This window comes from Malaya genurostris, chromosome 3, assembly GCF_030247185.1.
Source record: "Malaya genurostris strain Urasoe2022 chromosome 3, Malgen_1.1, whole genome shotgun sequence".
Classification (NCBI taxonomy): Eukaryota; Metazoa; Arthropoda; class Insecta; order Diptera; family Culicidae; genus Malaya; species Malaya genurostris.
Genome location: NC_080572.1, coordinates 235468087 through 235485338, shown reverse-complemented (window position 1 = coordinate 235485338; position 17252 = coordinate 235468087). Strand labels below are relative to the sequence as shown.

Below are 17252 nucleotides of genomic sequence, written 5' to 3'. Positions count from 1 at the left end.
GTGTTTTTTCTTAAACGATGGCAAACACAAGTACAAATCCCACAAAACTGACTGATAAATTCGTTGTTAAATTCATTGTTAGTAGAAGGCCGATCAGTTTCATTCCGGCTGTCCTGGTTCCAGATTTCCGATTCTGGAAGCATCGAAAGTAGTGTTTAAATACTCCTTAATCTCAGACTATTTTCTCAACGATGGTTTGACCGATTTTCATGAACTTAGGTTTAAGTAGAAGGTGTTATAATCGCAAATAAAATTCTTGATTTTCATCTGGATCCGACATCCGGTTCCGGAACTACTGGATTAGGCGTTAAAAATTTCATACCGCTACTTAAAACGACGAAGCAAAAGATGGAATTTTTTTTCAATTGTTGATGGTCACGAAATTAGGTTTCGGAGGTATTGGAAATAGTGGTCAAAAACTGCAAAAAGGATCTAGCTTACTTTTCTCCTAGATGGCCAAACCGATTTCCACAAACTCATTTTTTCAAAAGAAAAGGCTTACGGTTTCATAAAGAATCCCTAAATTCGTAGTGATAATACTTCCAGTTCCGTTTTTCTAAAGAACATCAGAAATCGACGTTTTAATTTGAGATAATCATTTTTAGCACCCTAATGCGCATACTCTACAAATACTGAAGCTCGGTGACCATCGGACGATCGGCGTTGTAGAATACATCATGGCGTACACCAACTTCCAGGTCAAAAAATCAGCTGAGCTTATCAAATATTTTGGCCCGAAAGGTTGAAGATCGAGAAACAAAAAAATCACAGCCTTTACTTCGATTTCAACCAATTGAAAAATTTGTTACAGTTGCTTCTACTGTTTCTATTCTTCCAATTGAATCAAGAATAGAGAGTGCAAAATTGACATAATCGAGTCTAAATTTTACTGCGCTCGAAAACCAGCATTTCATAATGAGATGAAAATGGGAGCAATCATCCTATCAGAAGAATCGCGTTTTTTTAAGTAGTGCCAAAAAGATGAGTTGGTTAGAACACCAAATAGTGATAACGATTGCGATATGCAAGTCACGTTACTATACATATGCTAAACAGTCAGTACTAAGTAAACCACCGTCCAGCTGAGACCTGTTCCTGTCAACATGGAGCGCTGGCAAGGAAAAGTGGCGATCGTGACTGGAGCTAGTTCTGGAATGGGAACCGCAATAGCGAAAGCATTAGCTACGGCAGGACTGGTTACGGTAGGGCTAGCAAGACGAGTTGATCGTGTGAAGGCTTTGAAGGCCGAGCTTCCGGCGGAAGTAGCTTCCAAGTTGCATACATTCCAGTGTGATATCTCCAAAGAGGAAGATATACTGGCAGCTTTTAAGTATGTTGAAGATAATTTCGGTGGGGTTGACGTGTTGGTGAATAATGCTGGAACATACGAAAACATCGATTTACTGATACCGGGGAATACTGAGTTCTTAAGACAATCGTTGGATGTTAATGTTTTGGGTCTAGCACTGTGCAGCAGGGAAGCGACTCTGTCGATGAAGAAGCGATCAGTAGCTGGACATATTTTGCACATCAATAGTATTGAAGGTCACCACGTACCATACTATCCCGGTGCAAATCTATACCCGGCCAGTAAGTATGCCGTTACGGCGATCACCGAAACCATGAGACATGAACTTAGAGCGGCGGGAATCAAGATCAAGGTCACGGTGAGGTTAAATCAATTCGAATAAACTGATCGCCATTGTTATCCAATTTGTGATTCAATTTCAGAGCATCAGTCCCGGTTTAACCCGCACACCAATGGTGGAACTTTGTGAGACTTATGCCAACGTGAAAATGGAGGAAATGCCAATGCTGCAACCGGAAGACATAGCGGGTGCTGTAATTTATGCACTTAGTACTCCACCACATGTTCAGATTCATGAGGTCACGATCAAACCGCTGGGAGAACCGGTTTGAACTGATAGTGGATTGATGCTTTGACTCTGGTTGAACAATCATAATTAAGCTGGTTGAAAAACTTGTGAATCTCTCTGTAGTTTGGATGTCGAACGTTCTGCCGGTTATGCGTTACTATTAAACCTAAAGCCAATTTTTTGTTTATAATAAATTTTCCATCACACCGTTTAAGAACCTATTGAATCAATGAAAAAACGAGAAAAGAAACAGAAAAAACATCAGAAGAGTTTTTGCCGATTCAAGAATATACAATCTTTGAAAACAATGTCCACTTCTCGCATCAGAAATAAAGTGAATTGTTTTCAAGATTTATTTACAGTGTACGGATTCGGGTCTTTTTTTCGTATGTATGCTATGCGTCAAGAATGAATTAATTATCAATTTTCGTCACAAATGGCTCTTACGTTTTGTGATAGTATTTTGTACTAACACAAAACGTAAGCCATCTCATCTTGTCTTAGGTAGCTTTTGAATGATGAAAACTTTTTATTTTTTAATGCTTCCCGCAAATCATTACTTTTTGGTACAAAATTTGACATTTTTAATAAGATGAAAAAGTATCATGTTGTTTGGTCAATGACTTGGATGTATATTAAATAGGTTCGGCAGATGTCATGCCAACCAAACAAAAAAATATTAGGCTTGTTCACACCAAATGTTCATTATCGACACATTTGTATCTTGGCGCTCATTTCATACCGGTATACCTGGAAATGTTTTACTAACACTTTATCCTCGATGTTCGAGTTAATGGGAATGAAGATTAGCAAAAGAAAAGAAAAAGCCGGGTGGGTAATGTCAGAAACATAACTGGGTGAATACGAATAAAACTGTCAAAGTGTAGGAAATCACTTCGGAAAATTTTCCTTTAGTTGGAGTGAACTCTATACCTATGTATTATAAAAAGGTAAACAAACATAATAGAAATACATTTACGTCGAATCTTACAAACAATTTTGAGACATAAAATCAAATGGAACCAAATATTTCAATTTTTTTAAATTTTTTGTTGTTGTAACGTATCCAAAAAGTTGTTGTAACGTATCCCAAAAAGTATCCCAGAAAATACTACACTATACTTTAATTGATAAAGGATGTAAATAACATTCCGAAATACACGTATCTGTATTGTAACGTTTGTTATGCTTCATTAAAGGATAGTGACTTTGTGAAAGTGTAATAACGTGACAGTGAAATAGTGGAATTAAATGGTACATAAATAGTGCAACTATTGAAGGAATATTTGATTTCCTTCTTTGACAGCTGGTTTTCAGAGTTCGTAAGAGCTTGTTCAGTGTCGATGATAGGAGAGTCAAATTTAGATCATCTCAGTCACTAGAGGCATAGATTGTTGTTGTTTTTCCAAAGTGACAAGCGTACATTTTATGAATTCTAGAAGGATTTTGTTCTCTCGCCAGGACCCAACTCTGAAAGAATATCGTATATGTTGTTAGCAATGGCCTCTTGTCCTCATGTGCACCTCGTGCACTGCACAACTGGCCAAATAGGCTCTGTGAGAACTTGTATGCTCACATTCAGGAAAGGCTTCAGTGGCTTATACTTATGGCAGTTGAAAACAAATTGCTGTCTCAGTTGCAACATCGAAACGGTTCTGATATCATACCATATAAGTAGTGCACAACCCGTAAATGTCACGAAACGCCACTGGTTGTTAGAAGTAATTGGGTTTGAGGAAGGAGTGTTGTGCTTTAGTTCAATCATTTTTAATTTTTAACCTTCCACTATACCAGGCTAAAAAAGTATTGGAATATACTAGAGATGGTCAGTCCGCGCACGGTCCAAAAGAACTAGTTTTCCTCGAAGATTGAGTGTACTGGAGTTCTTTATTGAAGAACGATAGCTCTCTATTCTTCTCAATAGAATAGTCTTTCGAAACGTTTGCTGGTTTGAGGAATCTGGTAGAAGTTCGCGAACTTTTAAAATGTATACAAAAGATAATGATTATTGGTAGAACACATGCAAAAAGACTTTATTATTATTGAATCTGTTTACTACAAAATATAATTTATAGCTCTCATATTATTTTCGAAGAAACATACACAGTTTCAGAAAAACGAAAGAACGGTTCAATAGAACTAATTCTTTCGGTACAACTATCAAATTTTCAACAGTTCTTTGAAATGAACGGTTTTGTCCATTTCTAGGGGATATAGATAGCCTTTAAAAGACTGATTCAGTGGTAGTCTTGAAAAAGATTGAATAGTTCGAAAAATAATTATTTTATTTAAATTGTAAGACTTTAAATTTAATTTTTCATCATCAGGCTTTCAAATAACTGATGGTATTTCTGGAAAACTACAAAACACCTCCAATAATCGTCGAATATGATGTGAAAGCTGTGCTTAAGAGCATTATTGAAAAAAGCAAGAGTTTAAATAAATTGTGTTGATTTTTCAAGAAAATTGCAATAATTTTGATGCTTCATTCCTTCGTGAAATGCAAGACTGATCACTTTCATCACCGTTGGCCAGATATGTTTCTTGTTTTAATCCTATTGTTGCATCGAAGTTAATGACTAAGTAAAATACAAAATAAAGATGGAATACATTGGGCTGGATGATACTGTTAGTTCAGAAGATAAACGTTTGGACAAACTGTGGTTGAGAGTTTTAATCGTAGTTCCTAGAAAATACCCGAAAAATACTTATTTCTCAACTCTCGATGTTTTTTTGGACATGTAAAAAAAATCGGGAATTTTAAGTCTCGCGCACCGGGAAAAACGGGAAAAAACCGGGAAATTGAAATCGCTAATTCACTTGCCACCCTGAATTATACTAATCATCTTTAGAAGAAAAAAAACAAGAAAAACTGATCAAATATGTCAAAAGTTTCGAAAGAAGGTAATCATAAGAACATAAATAATTTAAAATTAATCGAAAATTTTGATATGAGGTTCCATTTAAATTACATAAATGCACTCCATGAAAATTTGTATAATCAATGAATATATTTTTCAAATCTCTTTAGCGATACAATAATAGGGGATAATTGCAGGAGTTTCTCGTATCCTACCTTCGATTAGCAGATTCTTTCAATGTTTAAAATCTGGAGACTTTTTCTAAAGAAAGGTATTTGAATTGCTGGAAAAACCGACTATCGATCGGTGCCTCGGAGACCGTGATCGGAAAATGTTCGTGTGCGTGTGTGTGTATGTGTGTGTGCACTTTTCGAAGATATGACTCAAGCGATTTGAACAAACTTATACTCGTTTGAAAGGTACTGCCGGCTAATTCGAATTGCCGGCTAATTCAAATTCGAACACCAAATAGCTGTGACTTTTGGTTTCGGAGATATAATGGTATAAGTTTTTTTTGATGCCAAATATCATAAAATTGCATGAAACGTCGAGATTGAGTGTCATCTAAGAAAAAATTGTTTTTTTTTGAAAAAGTCGACTTTTAGCGAAAAAATTTTGAAATTTTTTCTAAGTCCCAGAAAGTTGATTATTTAAAAAAAAAATTTTTTTTCGAGATGACACTAAATCTCGACGTTTCATGCAATTTTAATACTTTAAGCATCAAATTTTTTTTCGATTTCGGAAATTTCATGTACATGAAGACTGTTTTAAAGAAAGAGATAGGCATTATCACATCACTAGGTGGATTAAGAAAGGTTTTTACTAAAGTGTAACATCGTTCAACCAACAAACACAAAAGGAATGTTAAGCCAAGACTTTGCTTTGCTTTGCTAATGCTAATTTTTCATTGTCGCATCCCGGGTAGAAGTGATTAACATTATTTTGTTTGAAATAAGAATTGAAATATCAAAAATAATAATTAAATGTGCATGTGTGTTTTTCACAAAACAGAAAATTTGTTCATTGCAATGTCAAACCAAGAGTAAAAGTGTTTTTTAGGAGATTTATTTTTTAATTTTTCTATTGTCTGAAAGTTGTTTTGACAGTGTAAAGTGACGTCTCCACTCAGTATTGTTTGGCAAATGAACAAAAATAGATTAACTCCAGAACAACACTTCCAAACCGTGGAATTTTTTTTCCAAATCAGTGTTCAATTGAAACTGTTTATATAACAGTTCGACTGAAAAGTTCGTATCGTTTAATAGAAACACACATTTTTTTGCCAAAATTCGTTTTTATTATGCAACATAATTGCCATCAGAGGCGATACAGCGATTATAGCGATCTTCCAGCTTTTCGATACCATTTTATAGTACGATTTGTCCTTTGCCTCAAAATAGGCCTCAGTTTCAGCGATTACCTCTTCATTGCTTCTAAATTTTTTACCAGCGAGCACTCTCTTGAGGTCTGAGAACAGGAAAAAGTCACTGGGGGGCAAATCTGGAGAATACGGTGGATGAGGGAGCAATTCGAAGCCCAATTCGTTCAATTTCAGCATGGTTTCTCGTTGTTGTTTTTGATCGATTGTGAGCTCACGCGGCACCCATTTTGCACAAAGCTTTCTCATATCCAAATATTCGTGAATAATATGTCCAACACGTTCCTTTGATATCTTTAGGGTGTCAGCTATCTCGATCCACTTCACTTTACGGTCATTGAAAATCATTTTGTGAATTTTTTTCACGTTTTCATCGGTAACAGCCTCTTTTGGACGTTCATCGTCTTCGGTGCTCATATGACCAGTACGAAATTTTGCAAACCACTTACGAATTGTTGCTTCGCCCGGTGCAGAGTCTGGATAACACTCATCAAACCATTTTTTGGTATCGGCGGCACTTTTTTTCATCAAAAAGTAGTGTTTCATCAACACACGAAAATACAATAACAAAAGTAGCTTCACTCAAAATGCAATATCTCACAAACCAATAATCAGACAGCTGTCAAATTTATACACGTATCTTTTGAAGGTTGGTACTAACAGAAAATGGTATGGATTTAATTCTAGTGGCGCCCTCTCATAGAAACGATACGAACTTTTCAGCCAATCTGTTAGAATGTTATGATGCACATAATCGTCTGTCTGAGACCACTCTAAGGAACGTAATGAGACAACCACAAGAATTGTTGTTATAACATTCAGAATATAATAATATTTAACTCAGAAGCTGTTTATTTTTTTTGTTTCAATTACAGAGGTTTTAACCTTAAGGTCATTCTCCTCTTCGGGCCAGAAAAGCATTCTGACCCTATGTGTGGGGTTGGGGATCGAACCCAGGTGGGCTGCGTGTAAGGTATCGATTAATCCATCACGCTATACCGTCCCCAGCTGTTTATTAAATCTTCTAACTCTGACGCTGTTTATTAACCCTTTCACGACCATAAGATGTGCAGGACGAAATATGTCAGTACAAGACAATATTTTAGCTACTGGGGGTGTAAATAAATAGAATATCACCAGAAAAACATAGCAGGGTGCATAAGTTTCCTATAATTTCATGGAAAATATTTCTCCCTTTGATTCTTAGAAATAAATAAAAGAAGAGTTGGGTTTATTATATCGTAATTTGATTTATTGCTTTAATTTCTTTAAATATCAGAATAATAAAATAAATAGTTAGTTATGGACTTCTACGAAACGATTTCATGTACTTGTGGACGTTGCACATAACACATTTATTATGTGTTCTATTTTCTATACGTCATTTTGCACAAACTTTTTTAGTTCAATAAAGATTGATAGTTCTTTTTACTTATTCGTTCGGAAACACATGTGTCGCCTTGGAAATAAGTTTTCTTTAACATTCGGTAAAAAACATCGATATAATAGTAATTGAAGAATAAAATGAAGATATTTATAGAAGGGAAACATTTTTCCCTTGAGCGGTAAGGGGTTAAATTTCTTTTATTCGAAGATGGAACTATTCAATCAGTTGTACTTAACACTAAAACGCTCGGGTAGGGATTTTCATCGAATTTATTTTTTCAAAAAATCATAACTCTTGTTATCGTTGACCAATTTTCATGCGTCGGTATGTCTGGGGTATGTCTGTTCTGCCGTTAGAAGTTTTTGATACATAAAATTTTATATAAGTATGGGATTAATACGGAAATTGTATAAAATGTGAAGGACTTACTAGAGCTCATAAAATGCAATGTCAATTCCCGTAAATCCGGTTTGTGGTCCCATAGAATTGTTCTTGAAATTTGACATGGCATTTCATCTCAGGACTTTTCAAGTTGTTAAAAGACTTTCAAAACTAATTTGGTAACTCCAGTTTAGTTGATCTGCATATTTTCGAGATTTTGATGTAAATTTAAAGTACTTTCCACTTAGAGCAGTTTGATCAACTACTTTTTGCCACCTTCATAACATACTTCTAACGGCAGAACAGACATACCCCTACGCGATCTGGAATAACTCCGGTGTTTTTGGACCGCTGCGGTTCCGTATGAGTCAGCATGGACTAGAAGAAAATCTGGTTTTTTGACACTGGACGCATCGAAATTGATCAACGGTATCAAGAGTTATAATTAAAAAAAAAAAAATTCGTTGAAAATCCCTACCCGAGCGTTTGAGTGTTAATACAATTGAAATATTTCATCAATAACAAAATGAGATGCAATAATTTTTATTAATGTTGAATAGTTATTATACTATTCCTTGAAATAGCCGTTTCGCCAAAAGCCATTTCTCCGAAAACCATTTCGCCGATAGGGTCATTTCGTTGGTTTTCTTTATATCGTTTGTGCCGCCGTGCCACCTTGGCTTATGTGGCTGCATCAGTTATCCAGGAGACATAAAAAAAAACAAAATAAAAATAATGTGATGTATTCGAAATTAGCCTTTCGGCAAAATGTCCCTTTCGGCGAAATGACCCTTTCGGCAAAATTACTTTTTCGGCGAAACGACTTTTGGAAAAATGACCTATTCGTCGAAATGGCACTCAGCGAAAACGACTTTCGGCAAAATGACCAGCTCCCATTCACATCTACCCGGAATGTGGCGAAACAGTACGTGTCAAGTTGTGAGAAGCCGACTGGGAAGTTGCACTCCGTGCGGTTTGCGCAAAAGTCTTGATTTTTTCCGATTACAAACTTGTTTCTATCGATGGATCATTCACTAGCTGAGAAGCATTTTTGATTGATACGAAGATGTGGATTTTCAAGTATTTTTATTGGTACGTTTTCCTTCCATTAAAAATGTCTTCAGTGATATTCACAAACTACTCAACCTAAATTTAAATAAAGTACTTCTTATATAGCACATTCTTATAATTCAAAATTCACGTTCCTTGCTTTGACATATTATTTTTGATTAAAACCAGAATAATAGAAAATAGAAACTATCAGAGTTTTAGGATGATGTTCCATCCATAAGAATTTTTAACACGCCACTTTGAATCTTCTATCAAGTTCTTTTAAAACTGTTCACCAACGGGTTTGATAATCAGCTCGTGAACCTGCACATGTTCCGGCGTTCCTAGCACGTAGAGAACTGCGTTGGCGATGTCTTCGCTTTCCAGTTTAGGGAAATCCTTGTGGTCATCCAGACCGGCTACAATCTCAGTTTTTACAACCCCGGGACTGATGCTCTGAAAATACACGAAACATTTTGATTACTTACCGACTTGACTCTTGATCGGAATCGGACGACTTACTGTAACTTTTACTTCAGAATGCATCTCCCTCAGCTCGTTTCGCATGGTTTCCGTGATTGCAGTTACGGCAAACTTGCTAGCAGCATACATGTTCATGTGCGGAAACTGTAAGACTTTGTGTCCAGCGATGCTTTTTTTTTTTTTTTTTTTTTTAAATAACTATTAATTGGAATATGAGTTAAAATTAAATTATTAAGATTTAAATTGGGTGTTCAGCCACAAGTGGTGACTTTTCAGCCCTATTATATATATGATTTGGTTATTACCATGAGGACATTATTTGCTTCCGCAATTCTGAGATTTTTGTGTAGGGAAAATTCTAAACCTACTTGTATTGTGTAATGGGGAAAAGGAACTTATATACTAACTTACTAACTAATACAGAGATCGAATCGATTCAATTGAAGATTGCATCGATTTTTGTCGGAATTTGCTTATAATATTATGTGACATTACATCTAATGGTTCTATATTTGTGAGTCTGTGTAACTCATTTGTACTAAACCAGGGAGGACGCTTCAAAATCATTTTCAGAATTTTATTCTGAATCCTTTGAAGCGTTTTCTTCCTGGTGGAACAACAGCTTGACCAAATTGGTACCGCATAAAGCATGGCTGGTCTGAAAATTTGTTTATAAATTAACAATTTGTTTTTTAGACAGAGCTTAGAATTTCTGTTTATAAGAGAATACAAACATTTAATATATTTATTACACTTTGCCTGGATTCCTTCAATGTGATCCTTGAAAGTGAGATTTTTGTCATACGTTAAATCTAAGTATTTAGCTTGATCAGACCATGTCAATTCCAAGCCATTCAATTTGAGAATGTGACTATTGTTTGGTTTAAGAAAAGAAGCTCTTGGCTTGTGAGGAAAGATAATTAATTGCGTTTTTGCTGCATTTGGTTTAATTTTCCATTTTGACAGATAATCACTGAAAATATTTAAACTTCTTTGTAGGCGACTGCAGATCACTCTTAGATTTCTACCTGTGGCTAACAGACTTGTGTCGTCACAGAATAGCGATTTCTGACAACCAACGGGTAGATTTGGAAGATCAGAAGTGAAAATATTATACAAGATTGGAGCTACACTCGAACCCTGCGGAACACCGGCTCGTACGGGTAGCAATTCAGATTTACAATTCTGATAGCTAACCTGAAGAGTACGATCAGTTAAATAATTTTGAATCATTTTGATCAAATAAATAGGAAACTGGAAATTAGACATTTTTGCTATTAAACCTTTGTGCCAAACACTGTCGAATGCTTTTTCTATGTCTAGAAGAGCAACTCCAGTGGATAACCCAGAAGATTTATTTGATTTTATCATGTTCGTTACTCTGACAAGTTGATGAGTAGTTGAATGTTCATGACGAAATCCAAACTGCTCTGGTAAAAAAATTGAATTCTCATTTATATGAGTCATCATTCTCAACAAGATAATTTTTTCAAAAAGTTTACTGATAGAAGAAAGTAAGCTAATTGGGCGATAACTTGATGTTTCTGCTGGGTTTTTATCAGGTTTTAGGATAGGAATTACTTTAGCGTTTTTCCATCTTTTTGGGAAGTAAGCTAATGAAAAACACTTGTTGAAAATTTTAACCAGGAGTCTCAAGGCAACATCGGGAAGATTTTTAATAAGAATATTAAAAATTCCATCATTACCAGGAGCCTTCATGTTTTTGAGTTTCCTAATAATTGATTTAATTTCATCAAAATTCGTCTCAATAATGTCATCGTGTGATAACACTTGGGTTGAAATATGATCATATTTCAGTGAGACTTCATTTTCAATAGGACTCACAACGTTTAAATTAAAATTGTGGACACTCTCGAACTGCTGAGCAAGTTTTTGAGCTTTTTCACCATTTGTAAGAAGTATTTGATTTCCTTCCTTGAGAGCAGGAATTGGTTTCTGAGGTTTCTTAAGAACCTTAGAAAGTTTCCAGAAAGGTTTAGAATATGGTTTAATTTGTTCAACTTCTTTAGCGAAATTTTCATTTCGCAAAAGAGTAAATCTATGTTTAATTTCTTTTTGTAAATCCTTAACTATGTTTTTCATAGCAGGATCACGAGAACGTTGATATTGTCGTCGACGAACATTCTTCAACCGAATGAGCAGTTGAAGATTGTCATCGATGATAGGAGAATTTAATTTAGTTTGAGCTTTGGGAACTGAATGATTTCTAGCTTCGATAATATAATGATTCAAATTGTCAATTGCTGTGTCGATGTCCGCAGAATTTTCTAAAATAGTTTCATGATCCACATGATTTTCAATGTGAGATCTGTAATCCAACCAATTAGCTCTATGATAGTTGAAAATAGAACTAATTGGATTAATTATAGCTTCGTTGGAAAGTCTGAATGTTACAGGAAGATGATCTGAGTCAAAGCCAGCATGAGTAATCGGTTCACTACAAATGTGACTTTGATCTGTTAGAACCAGATCAATTGTAGACGGGTTTTTCACGGAAGAGAAACAAGTAGGATTACTGGGATGAAGAACTGTGAAGTAACCAGCTGAGAGTTGATTATGAAGTATTTTACCATTACTGTTATTTTGCCTACAATTCCACTGGACATGCTTAGCATTTAAGTCCCCTATTACGAAAAATTTCGATCGATATCTTGTAAGTTTTTGCAAATCGCCTTTAAAGAAATTTAATTGTTCGCCGGTGCATTGGAATGGCAAATATGCTCCAGCGATGAAATAAATTCCATGAATGGTTTCAACTTCGATTCCCAAGCTTTCAATAACTTTAGTATTGAAAGAAGGTAAAATTCGATGTTTAATTTGCCGTTGGACAAAAATGGCAACTCCACCACCAATTCCAGTAAACCTGTCAAATCGATGAACCACATAATGTGGATTACTTTTCAATTTTACATTTGGTTTAAGAAAAATTTCTGTCACAATGGCAATATGAATTTTGTGAACTTTGAGAAAATTATAAAATTCATCTTCACTCGATTTCAAAGATCGAGCATTCCAATTTAAAATATTCAAATAATTATTTAACATCACTGTTAAATTTTAAATTCATTATAATATTATTTGCAAATTTCCATCCGATTTGAAATGCTTCAAAAAGTGATGAAGTCGAATTCATTTGGATGATCATTTGAAAAAGTTGATCTTGTAGGTAGATCATTTTATTTTCAGTTATATCGCCTAAATCGACTTCATTTAAAGAAGCGAATGGCATTGAAGGAATATTTGTAGGTAGACTGCCATTAGAAGAAGATGATTTGGCCGGTCTACCTATTAATAAATTGTTTTCGTTAGAAGAAGAACTGCAAGGCGGTCCTGTGTTTTGATTATTTACATTAGAAGAAATAGGAGATAGATTTCTACCTAATATACCAGCATAACTGACATTAGAAGAAGATGATGACGAGGTCGATCTACCTGTCAATAAATTGTTTTCGTTAGAAGATGAATTGGCAGGCGTACCTGTATTTTCAGGTATGTTCTGTAAATTTAAGGTCGTTGATTTGACTTGTTGTCGAAGCGAACGAGCGTTAAAAATTTTTTCCCTGACAGGACATTTCAAATAATTGGATTTATGATTTCCATTGCAATTTGAACATGAAAATTTATCAGTGGTTTCATTCATTGGACAAACGTCTTTCGAATGCGATTTACCACAATTCAAACACCGTATATCCATATGACAATTTTTGGTTCCATGACCGAAGCCTTGGCAACGACGACATTGCGTTAAGTTTGCAATACGATTATGCCGTTTATAATGTTCCCAATGAATTTTAATGTGGGAAATGAAACGTACTTTTTCTAAAGTTTTCAAATTGTTTACATCACTTCGATTGAAGTGTATTAGGTAAAGTTCATGGGAAATTCCAGAGCGTGGTTTAGAAGTACCATTCGCTCTTTTTTTCATAAGTATTACTTGGGAAGGGGCAAAACCAAGCAATTCTTTTAGTTCATTTTTAATTTCATCAATACTTTGATCATTTGATAATCCTTTCAAGACAGCCTTGAAGGGTCTGTCTGATTTTATATCATATGAATAAAATTTATGAAGTTTCTCGGACAAATATCGAATAAGACGTTCGTAATCTTCCAATCCATCCACCAAGACTCGACATTCTCCTCTTCGTCCGATTTGAAATGAGACTTTTACTTCCGGGAGAAAAGTAGAAAGCTCAGTACGGAATGCTTTGAAGTCGGAAATCATCACCGTCACTGGTGGCATAGATTGATGTTTCTTCCCAGAACGACAAGCGTCCATTTTGGGAATTTTTGAAGAATTTTCTTCTATGTCGCTACAATCGGATTCAGGAAGAATCTCGTAAATATTGTTAGACGGCATAGGATCAATGGAAGGGAAATCCGTCCGTTGTCTTTTATTTTTACATTCAGATTCTATAAGATCGTGAATGTTATTAGAAAAATGTTGAATAACGGATTGTGATTTATTCCGTATTGAATTATTTTTAGCCTTAGGCTTGTTGCCTTTCCGGTTGGACGCAGGCATTTTTTAAATTAATGAAATTTTAAATTAAATTAACTAGGCTAAATTAGTCTTCGATTAGACTCCTAGCTAGCCTTAAAAAAGGCTGATTAATTTCTTAGTCACTCTAATATCACTCTTTGTATCACTTAGTCACTCTAATATCACTCTTTGTATCACTTAGTCACTTGGTTAGTGATTCAGGTAGTCTTGAAAAAGACTGAAGCCTTGAATCAATGAAACTCTAGGTAGCCAGAAAAAAATTCCAGGAGCCAAGAGCTATACGCGTGCGGTGCGAACGACTGTTCAACACCGACTGGTGTCCAGCGATGCTATTAATGTGCACAATATGACCAGCCACCGAACGCTGCTTCATCGATTTGAATGCTTCCCGGGTGCACAGCGTCAATCCTAGGACGTTGGTATCCAAAATATCCTTCAAACCCTGTCCGTCGTCATCCGCTAGCAGAGCGGTCTGTCTTACGACTCCAGCATTGTTGATTAGCACATCGATGCCACTAAATTGTTCACGAATCTTCTGGAACGCTGTTTCGATATCCTCCTTGTTGGATACGTCACATTTCATGGCATGCAATCGTGATGCCACTTTCGTAGGAAGACGTCCTTTCAGTGCTTCTACGCGTTCGACTCGCCTAGCCAACCCCACCGTGATCATGCCCGCTTTGGCAAGTTCTTCCGCTATAACGGCACCGATGCCTGCACTTGCTCCCGTTACGACAGCCACTTTACCTACCCAACGATCCATCTTGCTCTCAGCTCAATGGTTGCGATTGCACTGTCCAGCTCTTTGGGACATTAAGGAATATATAGTGAAGTATAAGTGCAGTCGGTGCAGATTTCCGTGCATATGTTGAAATTCGGAATGATTGATAATGAGTCACGCAAGATATGGATTCTTTTTTTTAGCGGAAGATTTAATGGAATTGAAATATTGATAGTGTCCAAATATGGAAGTTTGTTCTCTCAACGCGGGAAACATTTCATAGGATGATATATTTTAACCTGACTAGAGATGTTCAAATCACTATCAAATTCTTTCGATTAGCGAGTAACCTGCAAATCATTATACAACTGATAAACCTTATCTTTCCCAATTGCAGCCTCTATCTCAAGTGATTCCACAACCTGTATGGAAGTATAATACGACCACATCGATACCAGACCAGCGTACGGTAGCTTCTCCAGAAAACAATTTTTCTTTAGAGTTTACCTTGTTCCAGTAGAATTCATCAACCATGAATCAGGCACCATCAGCACCGGGAGGAGGATACGCCCCATACGCACCGTACCCACCGGGGCCAATAGTGGATGATAAAGGGGGCCCACAGGCACCGTACGTCTCCCCGTATCCGGCTTATCCGCCGATGCCGCAAGACAGTGGCATGGGAGGATATCCGCCAGCCGGGCAGCCTCCATATCCGGCCGGACCGATGGTTGGAGCTTATCCTCCAGCAGTGGTAAGTTTCTTCAATGTAATAATAATAATACTATGTTTGGTTAATAGTTTTGAGTTCAATTTTACTTTACCGTTGTTTCATGGAGATACTATATGGTAGTGGTTCCTTTCAAATGTCCCTGGAATGTGTTTCTTTCCTTCCTACGGAATGTGGTGAATCGGTATTGCTTGAACTCTACATATTTAATTGCACCCAATAATTTCTTAATCAATTTTCAAACTGTAGAAATGTTTTAACTAAGTTCTTTGTTAGCTAAAAAGTGTGGTATCAAGTGTTGCGTATAATCTCCTGGAAGCTGCAGAAACCAGTACATGATATTTCGTAATTGAATTCGTAGCATTTGTTGTGCAGTATCAAACAGGTCAATGATAGTAATTGGCAAAACTTTGTGGTGAGGAGTTTCAGTTCATTACTTTAACACGAAGAATCATACCGCGGAAAGTCATCGTATTTTAGTTACAGTTTACATGCTCTCGCTGAGTGAGCATGCAAAAAATGATTTGCGCGGTTCAAAAATGGAAATTTTGACTTAGAAGACGAGGAACGTTCCGGACAACCCAAAACAGCGCATTTGATGGAATCAATTTGGCAGTACCAGTGTTGCGAACGGTACTGGAGAATGACACAAAACAGCAGACAGTCAAACCGCACATACGACAGCAGACGCCGACTGTGATTCGCCGTGACTGTAGCAGATGCAAAATGTCATGGGTCTCATGACATTTTCTCTCGTGAATGTCGCCGTTTGCTCTCATCGGTAGCTGTTGTACTCTTTTCAATCTATGAATGGCTAGCCACTTAAACAGTAGCTCATTCCAAATTCATCAACTTTCGAGAGGCAGTCGCCAACAAAGCTCAAATTTGAAATTCGTTTTATGTCGATTCTCATGAGGTGTACAAGAAAGTCTTGCTTCTCAATGCAGACAATTTTTTCTGTATCCTTACGTGTTTTGCTTCTTTGTACTCCCGTTGGAAGGATCACTGAAAAAGCAGAGTGAATGCTTTGACTCCCAGAATTTAGATGGTGGGTTCGTTTTGGCAGTTCGGGTGATTTTGTTTAATTTCCAGTTGGTTGATTTACTCCAATGCATTTTTTCGACCAAACCATTAAACCCCGTTTAGCATGACCCAGAATTGTAGAAGTGACAGGAGCGCAAGATTTGTTGTCTCTGTTGTAAGATTTCTTGTCTTTGCGTCATACTAGAAAGGCAAAAGTTGCGCTCATAATACTTCGTGTATGAAATTTAAGGGGTTACACGACTGTAGAAAAAAAAGAGAAGGACTTTTTTGAGGAATTATTTTGGGATCCAAAAAATGGAGTAATCCGATTTTTGTATAAAGCACTTTTTAATATGTATATTTAAGTACAAAAAATGATCAGTTTTAAAAATTGAAAAACAAATTGGCGGCTTGGCTGCATTTCCGCGAAAGTGCTGCATTTTGATAGCCGGAAACATAATTCAAGTAAATCTTGACCAATCGATTCAAAAATTTCACAGAATATTCTCGATAGTTATCTTCACAGAGGTACGTAGCGGTTTTTGAAAATTGTGAATATTTTTTCATGAACAGTTTTGTGATGAAAAAATGCGATTTTATTTTCAAAGGGCTGCCATTTTACAGAAAATCAATAAATGAAATTTCGCTTCATGATAATATGCAAGACCCCATGTTTCGAAAATCGTTAAAACTTATTTGGAAATGCCGAAATGCGAAGCTCTGTTGCACCCTCCATATTCACTGGGCGTTGCTCCACCCGATTATGATTTCTTGTGATCTATGGCAGCTCTTCTAAAATTACGAAATGATCATATATTGGATCGATTCATTACGGATGG

The 17252-nt window shown here is 36.2% G+C and overlaps 3 protein-coding genes across 4 annotated transcripts in view; 2 read left to right on the top strand and 1 right to left on the bottom strand.

Annotated features, from left to right (window-relative positions):
- Nucleotides 1-17252, top strand: part of LOC131439479 (phospholipid scramblase 1) — a 53622-nt gene that overhangs the window by 10493 nt on the left and 25877 nt on the right. For both annotated transcript variants that reach the window (XM_058610533.1, XM_058610532.1), the window contains exon 2: nucleotides 15058-15414. In XM_058610533.1, coding sequence (XP_058466516.1) covers nucleotides 15193-15414 — 222 coding nt within the window. In that variant the 5' untranslated portion in view covers nucleotides 15058-15192. The remainder of the gene's footprint in view (nucleotides 1-15057; nucleotides 15415-17252) is intronic.
- On the top strand, nucleotides 653-2216 carry LOC131439480 (farnesol dehydrogenase-like). The gene is made up of 2 exons (XM_058610536.1): nucleotides 653-1667; nucleotides 1732-2216. Exons 1-2 carry the CDS (start codon nucleotides 1104-1106, stop codon nucleotides 1918-1920), a joined length of 753 nt encoding a protein of 250 aa, XP_058466519.1. The 5' UTR covers nucleotides 653-1103; the 3' UTR covers nucleotides 1921-2216.
- On the bottom strand, nucleotides 8954-14946 carry LOC131439481 (farnesol dehydrogenase-like). The gene is made up of 3 exons (XM_058610537.1): nucleotides 14271-14946; nucleotides 9457-9588; nucleotides 8954-9390 (listed from the first exon to the last, which is right to left on the bottom strand). Exons 1-3 carry the CDS (start codon nucleotides 14700-14702, stop codon nucleotides 9217-9219), a joined length of 738 nt encoding a protein of 245 aa, XP_058466520.1. The 5' UTR covers nucleotides 14703-14946; the 3' UTR covers nucleotides 8954-9216.